Below are 15024 nucleotides of genomic sequence, written 5' to 3'. Positions count from 1 at the left end.
AATTATACATCGAAATATACGGCATTTGTACGGCACCAATCAGATATAACTCAGAGCCCGGTTTTAAAGACTGGTATTACCTTTAAGCCGGGGGTTAACTCAATTGAAAATGAATTCATTTAGCCTCGGGTTTAAGTAAGTCTATAAAACCGGGCCCTGTTGTACTGCCATATAGGTGACCAATGCTGTGAATACCCACATGACACATGTAAAAATCGCATTGAAAACAATTTTCACCACATTTCTTTCAATATAATCCGGTTTGTCGCTTAAACATTATGATATAGCAACGATTAAGACGTTTTCTAACAGCTTGAAATCGCTTAAACGTTTTAGTAAGTTAAGTTCATACGTCTCTATACTGTGTAAGTATGGTGTTAAGGATCTATATATGCGGGGCTCACAGTACTGGAAAAACTACATTGCTGCACGATGTAATCCCTCATTTGAAAAATATCCACGTGGTCGAGGAAGTAAGTGACGTCAAACTCAAAATCTTAAAGCCCAACGCACACGGCATAAACATTTGTTTCGCCGAAACAGAAACACGTCTTTTCGGAAAACGTCTTTTGCTCGTGAAAAACGTTTTTTCGGTGCCGTGTGCGTTGGGTTTAAGACTGTTATCGAGTGGTTAGTTTAGCTAAAAGTCATTCTTTTAAGGAACAGAGATATATTAAAATGCAGTTTTGAGCCCATGCGACGATTGTCCTAGATTTCTACGAATGAAACCTCGAAATTTCGAGCTGGCGTTTATACTTATCTTTAAACAGCTTAACAAGAAAATTATTCTGCGGAGAAACATTTTTCATTCATCAATCCACCTAGGATTGCATGGAGTGTGAAATTTGGTTTTTATTGATTTATATTATTCCCACCTCAGTTCTCTCGCCTCAAAAATATAGAGATAAACTAACCGCGTTAAACTCCTATAGGTGGCGAGGAAGATCATTGAAAGAAACGGCTGGTCTAGAAACGACTTTCAACCGTCCAAAAACCCTGAAATGTTTCGTCGTTTAAACACAGAAATTATCGAGGAACAGATGAGAATTGATGAACATAATACTAGTCAGAATATCGGTGCGTATATCAATATAATAGAAGATTCCATAATTCTCGTCATTCATTAAGAACTTAGCCTTCGTCCCCTTCCCTCGGTGTCTGATTAACGCAATAGAAAACCATAGAACTGTTAAATATTTGACTAGGAGTCTCTCCGGAGACCATTCGCTCATTCCTGGAAGTGCTTGCATCGGTACCCAATATGTGATACACTGACACTGAGGTTTACAGTAAACAGAAACCATCGATATATATTTCTATGTTTTTCATCTTTTATTTCTTGTGTATTGTTACATTTCAAAAATTCCTATACATAATGCACGGAGAACGTAATGATAATTCGTTAAGATAATTACTTTGTTTCCCCTTGAATTACGAAGACGATTTTACACGTACAACCACGTATTGTTTTTGTTTGTTTGTAGATTTCATATCGGATCGCGGACTGGAGCCGTTGGTTTACTGCGAATATTACATCAACAGCGAAGCTAAACGCGAATTACTGGAGTTACCCGGTTTACGAACGTGGTTGAACAGGTTCATAAATGAAATAAATAAATTTCTGAAATATAAAAACTTACGAAAACTATTAAACTTTAAACGTATATGTTCACAGTAAAACTAGATTGTTATTACAATAAATTCATTACAGTCTGATTTTTCTATTACATGAGCAAGTTAATAGTCAGCGATTGTGTCTGTTAACCGGTTTGTGAAAACCAACTTTAACAGCCCTGTCGGCCACCACCAATTCCGTGCCTGGGTGAACGCCATCCTAGCTGTATATTTTCCATAAGATTATATAAGATTATATAGAAAATTTACATCTATTAGTAACGCCAAAATGTTCATATCGGATAACCTATAATCTTATCCGCACATTGCTTCCTTCATATCAATCCTTCACAGCTATTCTTCGAGTTTTCGTTTTTATGAATGATGAAAATCAAGAAATTTGAATCATTCATTCGTTATCAACAATATATACATGTATTCTTTTTCTATTGCTAATTTGATTCTATGAAAAATCATTCTTATCATATTCGGTGCCTTATTCACCATAAATGCTGACTGCTCCCTTAATGATAATATTCATAATATTCATAATCTATTAAAGTAATCAAATACTTTTATATATATGACAATCTTATATGGATTTCACAGTTCGCTTGATAAACGTATATCGTTTAAATTCAGATTCCGTCTTTTAAACATATATAGAATGAATTCTCTAATGCGCTTTAAGATATTGTTGGTATTTGTATTATTGTATTCACTGATAGCACACTTACATAAAACATTGATTAAAACAAATGGAATACGAGACAGTAAAATGGCTTGAATGAAACTGCTTCTAAACTGATAAAGTTTTTCAATATCGTAACCTGTTGATGGTAAAACTCAACAAACATTTTATTTTGCACCACCAACTTTAAAAAAATTGTCGTCATCTATAGGTGGTGAGATGAACGGATTTAGACAAAAAGAATACAAGGAACTGGTGGCTGATTATGATCATAATATCTGGGGTTTTTCTCACGCTACTTTGATGTATAAATTATCATTATCAATGATAATAATAATGTTTATTTGTACTATACTGTTCACTATTGCAGGTTGAAAAGGTCATTGTTGTTCGTCGTATCTCCGCACGTTGAATGTTTAAGCGAAGATGGAGTCAGGTTGCAGTCGAGTATCTCCGAGTTGCGTTCGTTTACTGAACTGTTAGTACGCGAACTAGACAAGCATCAAATTCCGTTTATACTCATAGACAATCTGAACAGACAGGAGCGTATAAACTTGGTCCTCGATTACATTAAATCATTCGATGATACGAAAAAATGTATCCGGTAAAGAGATCAGTGTCGTGAATTCATGTCTGTTTATAAAAACATAGTCTCGGTGCAAATATACATTCAAAAATCGTTTTTTAACCTCTATTCAGAAAAGTAAAGTTCGTTAACCACTTTTATCAATATTTATATCAAGACGAAGTAAGGGAACGTTTGAATAGTTTTCAAATTTTTTAGAATGCCTTTTATGAACGCCTAAATGTCCTTTTTTATCTTATAGAAAAGAGTGAATATTTTTTTCCGTTCTGGTTATATTTTTTAAAACATCAGTGGTGTCATATTTCATTAGAACTTTTGACTGCGGCTTGACACCTATTTCCGCCCTTGATCGTCCTTGATCGTCACATCTATCAAGTGATTCACAATTGCACATATACAAATATTTTGCATAGGATATATTTACTCAATGACCGCGCAGAGTTTGTTCTACAAACGTGTCTAAAATTGAGACTGGAAAATGTCGTATGCATCATCGTTCAATTCTGCCTTATAAGGGATATTCACCGCGGTGTATTCAGGTGCGGGGCCAGCAGCAGTCAGAGCACCCATCCCCTTAACATATATATTTTTGACGCCGTATAAATCATCACAAAAATGTTCTTACACATTTAAAAACTACTACGCATTAGCTAAGGTGTACCGTGCACTACGTCATCACTATTAGTGTGATTTTAAAATAACAAAAAAACATGTGAATTTTGGCGTTTGTTTTGTAATTAGATAAATTTCATGTCTTCTTTTATCAAACATGATTTTTCAATGGCAATTGGGGTATTTCGTAAACGAATGTGCACTACGTGATCGATTTCGGAGCCGGTATATTCAATTTAATTGTCGATATATTCAAATTCAAAATAACGTTAGTAATATCATATCATTGATATCATATCTACTATCGTCTATCGTCGACAGCGCAATATTTGAGTTATATTTCAAGGCGTCAATAAACTTTCAAGTTAGCTTTCTTGTTTTCTTCTGTATTGAATTGTTGCTTCTGGTCCATTTATTGAATGTTGGATGAGGCATAATCATCAATTGAAAACGACGCCATTAGAAATTGCGCAGGGTCGGAAACCCATACAGAGCGCTGAGATATCGGATTTGGCCAAGGAAACAACCTCTCTTCCTCTCACTGATTCCTAGACTCAGCCTTGAGGTTTTTCGATATTTTTACACTGTATTCATAGGTAAGAAGCAGAGTAAAGCAATGAGCTATTGAATGTTATTAAGAAATAAAAATAAGATTAGCTGGAAATAAGTGTAGTCTACATGTAATACAAATACTGTACATAAATATACGAATGCTTTATACTACCTGGTACATTAATCATATCGCACCCTGTAAAAAGAAAAGGGGGTTTGTTATTGTCCCTGTGGTTAAAGAACCGCAACCTTTAAGAAACAACTGCAAACGTTAACTAAACAGACGCCGCGTCTTTCCTTCTAACAGCACCAACATTGAATTATCCGCAGAGGATATATACAAATGGCAAATCTAATTAATTAATCTAAATACAACAAAAAGAAAAAGTTTTAATTCGAAATAATATTGATCTCACGGGCAATTTTACAAAGTTATATCGCCTAGATTTAAGACTAGAAAGCGGCGGTTAAAAACAATTCAACAACTTAAGACCAGTCAGTTTTGGTTTTGTAACCAATTCCAGACAGTTATGGTCAGATCGAAAACCTCTTTTGACTTGAATCTCAAGGGTGTCGACGATGCGTTGACTCTTTAAAGTAAATATAACCTTATTGATTAGAATTTGAATTGATTCATGGACGCCTGGAACGCAGCACCGGCTGGATATCTAGGCATTGACATTACGTACGAAAAAAGGGACATTATTCAAATAATGAATGTCACACACACACGCTGTACACAAGCGCTCGTCGTAGAACGAGTTTATTTTGTCGTACAATATGTCACTAGTCTCAGCCGACACAGTTTTAGGATAAAATGCGCCTACATAAAATTCAACTATATCATTAAATATAAAAAAAACGTCATTAATCGCTGATATATACGTGGAAAGCTTTGACACAAAAATGGAAATATGCCAGTTTTGGAGTACAGTCGCCAACCTTGTGCCGTTTATGTTCAGTTTATAATCACTGTGAATGATCAAAAGTTCGTTAAACCATGGACTACGAATAGATATATTCTAAAGCGGACAATCAATTCTTTTGAGTAAATAGAGCGCTCATTCGGGACTTTTGTGTAAAAGTAAGATTAAAAAATCGAACGAAAATATCGCTTAGTGTTTCTTTATATGTTTCAAACGGTTATTGAACTCACACTGGTCGCCTATTCATGATTGCAGGATTTTTTCAAAGTCGCAGTTTGAGGACGCGTGTTCGTGAACATTGATTCGTATATGGAACACTACTGTGTCGTCGGAACGTTCAACAACACGTCCCCGTCTGTCTGTCTGTCTGTCTGTCGCAGGTGTTTACCTACCAAAAAAAAAAACAAATACAGTAGGGCCTAGATAAAAACCTATTCCGCGGTGGAACTTGAGATAATCGAACGACCACGCGGGCTCATCGACCGATATTTAATTCGTGTGCGAACTGAATTAAGAATAATAATCGGCTACGGGGATGTACTAGTGTATATACAACAGGAAAGCGGACTTTCCAAAATATGAATGGTAATTAATGAGTATAAGGTTAAATTTGAACGTGCAAGTGCGGAAAGGGAATAAATACTATAACGTTTACATCAGTACACATCTCTCGGCGATTGGCTTCTCGAGCGTGTTTAGCAGTACTCGGTCGGGTTCGAATACGCGAAACTAGCGTTAAATGTTTAGTCACACCGCGTGTGCCGTGTTAATACATCGTGCGCGATTTAATTTGAATCAGATTGAAGTTTGTTTCGTTACCAGAACAGTTACTCCTATTTTCCTATTTAAAGGACACTCTCGGCTCTCTGGTTCGTTGTACAGTATATTGTGTTTACTGTTATTATCTAAATGGCTTATCTGTTTATCTCGATATTAGCGGCTATCGTTGGTGCTGTCACGTTGCTCTACACTTCTATTCAAAAGGTAAGAGATAATATTCGTTAAATTCACCTTTTCAATCATCGCTGTAGTGTGTCGTTAATTTTCATTATTTCCTCTCTAATCGAAATGTGTTAGTTGACTCAAATGTCTGGCACAAATTTTTTCTTTCACAATGACATAATCGATGTTGCGCGTACCATATTGTAGACCTCCGCCCACTATTCCTCTTATTGCGATGTCGATGTATTGATATAAAAATTACACATTGTTTTCAATTTTTAAGTCCACTTAAGCCATGACTGAACACTGAGCTCTGCTGGGGCCGGTTGCATAGTCATGGCTTAGACTTAAGACCAGTCTAATACCAACTTAGTTCTATAGCCAATCTAACAACCGGTCTTAAGATTTAAGACCACATTAAGTCACGATTGTGCAACTGGCCCCGCTTAACATCGATTTTATTTTGAGTACAGAGCTTAGAGGTGATATAATTATGTACAGATTATAATCATGATTAACAAAGGGTCAGGTTATTCGATCGATAAGAAAAAAAACTGAATTGCACTTAAACAGTTGTTTACGTAAATTGACGATCGTTGAACCTACAACGATATTATACTGTCGAACTGATGGTACATTCAATAGAAAATCTAATTAGAATTTCATATTGCGGATATGAATATATACAGCCCTGCCTGTAAATATGCACTTAAATTGATTAACATGCATACTAAGTTAATGTCTCGTATAAGCCTGAAAGAGGCTGCTTTGGAAAAAGGTGACGCGTTTTGATTAAGAATGCGTGCAATTGACACAAATTGACACATCTGTCATTTGTCTAAAATGGAAAAACTATACTGAATAATTGTCAAGTCACACGGATTTATATCAGCCGCAATGGATTTGAGCAATTTTCTATACGTATGATCCATTCGTTTAATTAAAATAGGAATATGCTTTAAATCACATATTTGTTGTGTTACTTATTACTGACGTCAATGAGTCTTAGGCTGGCGTTTTTATATACTAGATTTTTTTTCATAAACTTATATGCATATGTTTTTTCTATACGGTTTACATAACATGAAATCTCTTGCTGCTCCAGGCAAAATACAAGTCATAAATAATAAGATAAAAACCTGCTATAAACAGATTGGAATTCTTAAAATACGGAATCGAAAATTGATCAAAAAGATACGACGTTTCGATCTCACGCTAGAGATTATCGTCAGGATTATCTGTTCTCCACCTATGAGTTTGGTTCTTCTTCTACTAATATAAGTCATGGATAAACCCATATGTTTGTAGGTTACACATTCGAAAAGCTTGTGTAATAGATAAAAGAAATATACATATTTTGATAAATGAACAAATGAAAATTAAATTTTAGCATTGAATATAGACGATTCAGTCCTCATTGGAGATTACTGAAAAAAAAACAATCGACAAAAAAGTTCCCTCTAAACCAACGTATTTACGGATTATTCAATAATTTCATCCATATTTCATTCATATTTCAGTCCATATTTAACAAGTCAGGTTTGTGAAGTCAGTTTTGAGTCAATGATATGATATTTAATCTTTATTTGTCATGTTCCAGACAGACAAAATTCTCAGACAATCGTTCATTTCGCTGTTTGTCACACCGTAATAAAAGATTTCTGTAAGTCTATAGATTTGATAGATTTCATCAACATGATTTCATACAACTGTGTGTATTTTGAACTGGTCATTAGTGTCACCAGTGCTGTGTTCCGTGTATAAACTATTTAATGATTATCTGTACTCGTTAATCAAATATAAAAGAAAGTAAACATTCAACACGCTTTATAGTCTAGAGTTTCAAATGGCGACCATCTTGACCTCAAAATCAGCAAGGTCATACACGTTCACGACCCTTAAAGGAGTGATCCCTCATTAATCAAGACACCTCGTTCAATCACGGACTCTCCAAACTTTCGTGTTTATAACCACGTAGCTTTCACGGATGATATTCTCCATGTAGGAGTCGAACTACTGTGCTGCAGCTCCGCCCGATGAGCTACAGAATGACATGCATATGATGCAATCAAACATTGGTGTAACATTGCGGTAGTTCATCGTGAAATTCGGGGTTTGGTCTTAGTTATTGTTTTCAGCGAATGAAATGGCTGAAATCACGAAATCACAGCTACGAGTAATTATCTACGAATCAAATCTTCTTTACCGCTTTTATAAACAGATTTTGCGATCTAAATTATTATTTCCAGAAATTTTATAAATCTGTCGGTTGCTTCTTTTCGTATTGATGCACCTCGATTATAAAGCTGACAAACCTGAATATAGTCGTCGTTATTAAATGACGTTCGTTGCTCCGGGCGTCTGTCTGCGTGTTTGTCATCGTCAATTACCGGCTCGCTATCGCGAAACCAGATCACGGCAGATTTATTATTCATGTCCCGAATCTAGTTCACTTAACTAATCACCTCGAGCGCCGAACGCTGTTCTTTTTATAGCAAAATCTGGTTGTGTACTTTTTGATAATGTCGACTTCACCTTCGTCCGCGAACTGGTTCACGACGATATAAAAATCACGTTGAATGACGCACGCCGGTTTTTTTGCATAATTCTGAAATGCTTCCGATATTTGTATTATTTTTAGCTCTGGAAACGCCATCGATTACCTCCAGGTCTGAAACCATCTCACAAGAAGTAAGTCAGCATCCCCCTCTGTGCCAGCAGTATCAGCGGCTATACATATAAATAAAACCCACTATTTAAAACTTTTAAAGTCCAAAAAGTAGAATAAACTAAAATAAAAAAAATCTAAAAGGCCCGGTGATTTTTTGGTCTCTCGTTAGAGAACGCGTTCTGTAATTTCGTTTTTTTACTTTTGCGAAAATTGGAATTTCACCTCATCGCAAAGCGGTTAAAATTCTACCAAAGTCTCAGCGGTTTTACAACTGAAATTCTCCTTTGAATCCGTTACATCGATATTTCAGTATTAATATGTGCTTTCATGTTAGTGTATGCTTTCAGATACGGAAATTTACCAGATATACAAAACGCTGGAAGTATACACGAATTTCTCTTATCGAATCATAAAAAGTTCGGAGCGATATTTTCGTTTTGGTTCGGAGAAAAGCTTGTGTGTAGCATAGCATCGTCTGACCTGTTTCAGGAACAAATACCCGGTTACGATAGACCACGTGAGTGCCATTCTCTTGATTCTTGTCGTTTCATGCGCTCGATCCCGGACAATCTGCTCAGCTGCCTGGACCCGGCCCCCGGCCTCCGACATTTATTCGATTATTGCTATTCTTGCAAATTCACACATTGGTAATGGATAATCGCTTACTGATGCTCGCAGTCACGTACTGTAGTAGCGCATTCAACCCTGAACTAATACATTAGCATGCTTACGTCACGTTTCATTTCCTTACTAATTCTAAAATAGATACACACATTCTACCTTGAAAATCCTAATCGAAATACACGAAGACGTCATTTTTGCAGTATTACTTAAAGATAAAAGAACAAATGTAGAAGTCTTTGATACAAACTGTTATATATGATTTCAGGAGAAATTTACGGATTTATGGAAATATTATTCGGACGTAATATGTTAGTAAATGTAAATGGAATTGAAGCGCAGAGGAGAAGAGCGGCCTATGATCGCTGTTTCAACCAGGAATCTGTCAACAACAGTCTATATATAATCAATAAGGTATTGATAATTTAAATGTTTCACAAACGTAGATAGATAGATAGATTTATCGCTCACAAAATTTACAAATTTGCGAAGAGCAAAAGCCAGTTACAAGATACATCATTATACAAATTACAGACAATGAAAATTGACGTAAAAGGCTGGTATGTACTTCGCGAATTAACTTCATTTTATCAGAAATAAAGCTTAGGTGCATAGTAACTTTTATCAGGTAAATTATGCCCATTTGCCCGAGGAAGAAGCTTCTGTGCATCAGAGAAAGCTTGTATTCTTAATGAAATAAGTTAACCTTTACAGTACCTGATTTGAATCCAGGTTATTTAACACGGCCCCCACTGGAATTGAGATTTTTCATATTAACAGTTTTTGGCTCTCATCCCATAGTTATGTTAATTTCTTATTTGTTGGGGTGTCACTTACAAACCCATCACATTTGCCTGGTACGAAACAGAGGGTTTAGATAGTTTGACAAATTCTAATTCTGAATCAATTAAAACTTGTAGCGATGGAGCTATGAGACACTCTGTGGAATAGAAATCCAATGTGTTATGTTTGAATTTAGAATTTTAATTTCTCAAATTTCTGAATTATCTACTTAAACTTGATCGAATTATTTAAATTCGTAATAAGTATTCATATAGTCTAGTCTACTGCATAATATTATACTCCGTAATCATTTCAAACCAGGAATCTATTTGCACTCAGTGTGCACTCTGAGTATATATAAGTTTGAGAGTATCAAGTGCCACTCGTCACCATTGACGTTAACCAACTTTGAAGACAAGCAAACACAATTTTTCACATCATCTGAAATATTATGTAAACACGATTAAGGAATTTCCTTCGCTTAATTTCTAAATAGATTTATCAATTTTTCACATATTCTCGAAATATGAATGGAATATGATGAAGGATTTAACGATGGACTCCAAAACGAATTTTAATTTTAATTTATAAAGAGTCCTTGATTTATTTGATTGGTCAGACTGATTTATTTCCTAGAATGTCGCTGAAGCTGCGCGATCGCTGATTGGCAGCGCTGGTCGGCCAGTGTCTGTGACGTCGATTATTAACCCGACGGTATTCAAGACGATGTCCATGGCGCTTTTCGGCGCTGATTTTCTATCCGACGAGCAAATTCACGATTTTAACGAGACCTACAAAAAGGTATGGCAAACTTTTAAGAAAGATGTTCTATTTCATTTTGATTTTTTCTTGGCGTTTTGAAAGTTTTATAAAGAAAATGGATGGATGGATGAAATTACAAAATATTCAGACAAAAAACGCAACCTGAGATTTTATTTCAGTAAAGAATTTCTTTTCTGAATTCGTATCGTATCCTTGCATGCGACCTCAGGGGGTATGAATTGTGTAGATCGTATATACATATTTCTTTTTAGATATTTGAAGACATTCAGATTTGGATGCAACATCCGTCCTTGATGCCTCCGCCGGAAAGTCTACATTATCAAAACTTTCAACTAGGTATTAATCACTGCAGCTGAGGGACTGTAAAAACCTGGATAAATCCTAACGTCAAATGTATTCATACCGAGCGTAATCTCTGAGGGTTGATACTTGACGAAGTGAAAATGAGAACAGCGGCAGCAAAAATTACTGAATTCTAGACGTTGGCGAATAACAACGTAACTTTGATCCCAATTGCGGTATTTTGTACATAAGTTTTTCGGGCAGGCCGAGAATTACGAGAATTTGCTCGATTTCTAAAACGGCAGAATTTATAGCGTCATTACCAATTAAACATGGATCTAAAACCAATGGAACCCTTAACTATGAAAGCGGGCCTTAAGTCAAATTGATTCCACACATCTGTAAGTCGATGAAACCCTTAACTGTATGGTAGTGGGTCAAAAAGTCAACTTAAGCCCACACAACTGTGGAAGTGGATGCAGATACACATCAAACCCACACAACTGTGGAAGTGGATCCAGATACAAATTAAACCCACACAACTGTGGAACTGGGTCCAGAGATACCCTATATAAAGTTACCCACAATTATATAGGTTAAATGTTTATTTTCAGCTTGTAAAAAACTACGGAAAATCGTTGATAGTATCGTAGTTCACCGCACATCATCGCATCACAATACGTCATTATCGTCATCATCATCATCGTCATCATGTGATCACCATCGGGACCATAGACGACTGCTGATTGATCAGTTAATAGTCACGTGCTCTAAAACGGAAACAGTTTACGACGAAGCTTTGAATTTCCTCATTTCCAGTATATCAACTTCCTCAAATAGTAAGAATCTCAATATAGAATTCAGAAATATATCATCTCCTGTCAGTTCTGTAAAACCGGGTGTTGCTAATGAATCACTGACGATCATATGTATACATCTGGTTTGTCGTCTCTAGATCCAGTTCTACAGTGATGAATCAACTCGGAACATCGAAATCAGTTCATTAGAGTTTACTGCGATTAAGATCTCAGAACTGTGGAACTGGATTCTGGAACATAAATGGTAGCAGTGACGGAGCCCAGTTTATCAAGTAGTATTTCCGTTGCTCACCACTCCGAGTTCAACACGACTTTTTATCTATTTCTCTCTCTTTTTCTAGCGATTGCATTTAGTTTGTTTTACCTCGCAAAGTATCCAGAAATTCAAGGAAAAGCGTACAACTCAATTATAGACAACATTCAACAAGACCCAGTTACTCCACATAATATCGATAGTCTCAGGTATCAAGCTTCGATCACCTATTTCATCTTTTAATACGTATAATCTAAAAAGCTGTGAGTTGTCAATTTGACCAATCATAAATGTTTTTCTGAGGCCTTTTCGCATTGTAAGCGTTTTATAAACATTCATTACTAATTGACGTTAGCCTCTGAATATTACATATTGATTTCTACGATGAACTTGAAACGTAATGAAATGTTTTTCAGTTATATAAAGTGGATAGTTGAAGAGACACTCAGGTGCGCATGTGTTGTACCATTTTGTGGTCGGTATAATGCTAAGAACACGCTAGGAGGTTACAGTATTCCTGAAAAGGTGAATTATTTGTTTCCGTTCGTAATTCTTGTTTGTCTATTGAGGATATTGAAGTAAACCGGTCGATTTCTAATCAAGCTCTGTCCCTAGACATCAACTAGAATCTTCTTGTATCAATCATTGTTATTTTCATGTTCGGTTTTAGATCTTTTACATAGTATGTGTTCCTAGGATAAGCAATGCAACGCATTGTCCGTGTTGTGACAACGTATAGAGAATCCCACACTGATATAACGAGAACTATTAAGTCCGAAAAGTTTCCTATAAGCTAATTATTTATTAATTCAACATTTCAAATAGATGACTATTAGGTTGCAGTCGAAACGTCGAATCAATGAATTATTAGCTTAAATGAAACTTTTCGGACACCATCTTTCTCGTTGTATCAGCGTGGGATTCTCTGTGGTCCTAGACTTTAGATCGCCTTGCCTAATGATTTTAAATGCAATGAAACTTAAATTGTTTTGAAACTTCTTTCAAGACTTATCTCTTTACCAAGGCATGTGGCTAATCACATTTTAAATTTCGCACATACCTCCTTAACTGACAAATACCTATTGAATAGGCCGCCAAAAATGGTAATGACGCTAAATGGTACTTCGTGGCCGCTTAGCTCTATAATTTCAAGAAATGAAAAAAAATTGTTTTCGAAACATTTTTTGTAGACACCATTGTTCTATGCGCTTGGCTCGTCGTTCAAACATGGAGATGTTTGGCCCTCGCCAGATGAGTGAGTATTGTATTAAAAATCTAAGTATCCATATTCTATCAGTGTTATGAAGTTACAAGTAAAATGTGTCACAGTCGACCAAAAGGCAAACGTGGGCAAAAATTTCAATCCCAGTCGAGGTGAAGCTAAACCTTGCCTCGAATAATTCTAGCCACTGGACCTTGATATCAGTGCCTTTTCTTACGACACGTGTGGTGCCACTTAGTAGTGATGACTTGTCAGGTGTGGCTGAGAACTATTCACTAATAATACCAAAGGGACTCGTCTTTGACGTGTACAGTAGCTTGTATCGCAGAAACATTTAGAAGATACCTTTAAAGTTACTGACTCTGCACTCTTCTGCAGACTTCAACGAACCCATTTGAACAAATACCCTATCATTTTGAAAAGCCTATATCATTCTAACGTTATTGTTTTTCCATCAAATTCAGATACGACCCGACGCGATTCTGCCCCGCATTATCAGCCAAACGTCCGAAGTTATCATTTTCTCCGTTCGGTTTCGGAAAACGAATGTGTCCCGGTTATCGTTTAGCGATGGCGAATATGATCACATTTCTGACTGTGATTCTACGTACATTCAAACTCGAGTTGTCGGAAAACGCTGACGATATCCGACCGGAGTACGGGTTCGTTACTCATCCCAACCAGGATATTCTCTGCTATTTCATTCCACGCGACGAAAATTTGCGAAATCATAATGAATTTTTGTAAAAAAGACAATTAGTATGTTTCATTTAATCAAGATAACTATCAGAATAGACTTATAATTTTTATATGATGTACTAACTAAATATGATGTTACTAAACATGTTCTACATTTGAGTGAGTTGAATCTAAAGGTCACAGTATCATAACGGTTCTCAAGTTCAAGTTCAAATTGATTTCACAGAAAGCGTATGACCGGCTATATACACAGAGATTGAAGGAGAGAAAAAACAAACAAACAACAATTTAGTTGAGAATTGGTCGTTCATCTTTAGTTCACGTTCTAAAGCAATAACGCTAAAGATGAAATCTCTCGTCGAAAAGTTTGTAAATGATCCCCTCCTCACTGCTGTTCAATTCAAATATAAACATGAATGACAATGATCACATCAATTATCAAATACATCTCCTTTATTTCTCACAAAAAAAAAACTTGAACAAATTTGCAAGATACATCAAGAATCAGCATTATATTGAATATGTTGATTGTAAGTACATTGCCGAAGTAGAATTTTACCTGTGTAATATCAATCGAGAAATATGTGGTTGTGAAAATATCCATTCAGTTTATAACAATTCTTTCACTATTTCTAATAAAGTTCTACCTAATTATTTCGTAAATCAGTAATTAAGACAAAAACATAAACCCTAAAAAAATTCCTGTTTTGCTCTAAACAAGAAGCAGCATTACAAAATGTACTAGCGTAAAATTTCAGTGAAGTAGAAAACCTCGCCTAATTCATACAAACTGGAATGGAAAGAAACCGTGTAAATCAAGTAGAATCTGAACAAAATATCAGAACAAATAAGACTAGAGGAAATCAGAAATAACCTTTGATGAAACACTCTTGGTGTTGAAAGATGATATAAAATCCCTGCACACTAAGAATGAGAGACAGAGAAATGTTTCCATGAGCTAGTAGTAGT

The 15024-nt window shown here is 35.8% G+C and overlaps 2 protein-coding genes across 2 annotated transcripts; both read left to right on the top strand.

The window, feature by feature from the left end:
* Positions 1–371: 371 nt before the first annotated feature.
* Positions 372–2956, top strand: LOC141907185 (uncharacterized). Its single transcript, XM_074796761.1, has 4 exons — positions 372–473; positions 933–1077; positions 1485–1596; positions 2676–2956. The coding sequence occupies exons 1-4, from the start codon at positions 372–374 to the stop codon at positions 2911–2913; spliced, it is 597 nt and encodes a 198-aa protein (XP_074652862.1). The 3' UTR covers positions 2914–2956.
* Positions 2957–5808: 2852 nt separating this feature from the next.
* Positions 5809–14147, top strand: LOC141907426 (cytochrome P450 20A1-like). The gene is made up of 11 exons (XM_074797064.1): positions 5809–5965; positions 8565–8614; positions 8942–9111; positions 9484–9629; positions 10635–10799; positions 11033–11117; positions 11678–11902; positions 12223–12343; positions 12551–12659; positions 13325–13389; positions 13821–14147. The coding sequence occupies exons 1-11, from the start codon at positions 5891–5893 to the stop codon at positions 14101–14103; spliced, it is 1494 nt and encodes a 497-aa protein (XP_074653165.1). The 5' UTR covers positions 5809–5890; the 3' UTR covers positions 14104–14147.
* Positions 14148–15024: the final 877 nt, after the last annotated feature.

The sequence above is a fragment of the Tubulanus polymorphus genome, chromosome 6, assembly GCF_964204645.1.
Source record: "Tubulanus polymorphus chromosome 6, tnTubPoly1.2, whole genome shotgun sequence".
Lineage (NCBI taxonomy): Eukaryota > Metazoa > Nemertea > Palaeonemertea > Tubulaniformes > Tubulanidae > Tubulanus > Tubulanus polymorphus.
The sequence above is the reverse complement of the archived record's forward strand: the minus strand, read 5'-3'. Positions and strand labels throughout refer to the sequence as shown.

Excerpts from the sequence above, each read along its gene's own strand:
- LOC141907185 (XM_074796761.1), top strand. The coding sequence starts at position 372 with ATGGTGTTAAGGATCTATATATGCGGGGCTCACAGTACTGGAAAAACT. Across the intron at positions 1,078-1,484 it reads TAATACTAGTCAGAATATCG|ATTTCATATCGGATCGCGGA; the intron begins GTGCGTATATCA and ends GTTTGTTTGTAG. Across the intron at positions 1,597-2,675 it reads TTACGAACGTGGTTGAACAG|GTTGAAAAGGTCATTGTTGT; the intron begins GTTCATAAATGA and ends TCACTATTGCAG.
- LOC141907426 (XM_074797064.1), top strand. The coding sequence starts at position 5,891 with ATGGCTTATCTGTTTATCTCGATATTAGCGGCTATCGTTGGTGCTGTC. Across the intron at positions 8,615-8,941 it reads CTGAAACCATCTCACAAGAA|ATACGGAAATTTACCAGATA; the intron begins GTAAGTCAGCAT and ends GTATGCTTTCAG. Across the intron at positions 10,800-11,032 it reads TTAACGAGACCTACAAAAAG|ATATTTGAAGACATTCAGAT; the intron begins GTATGGCAAACT and ends ATTTCTTTTTAG.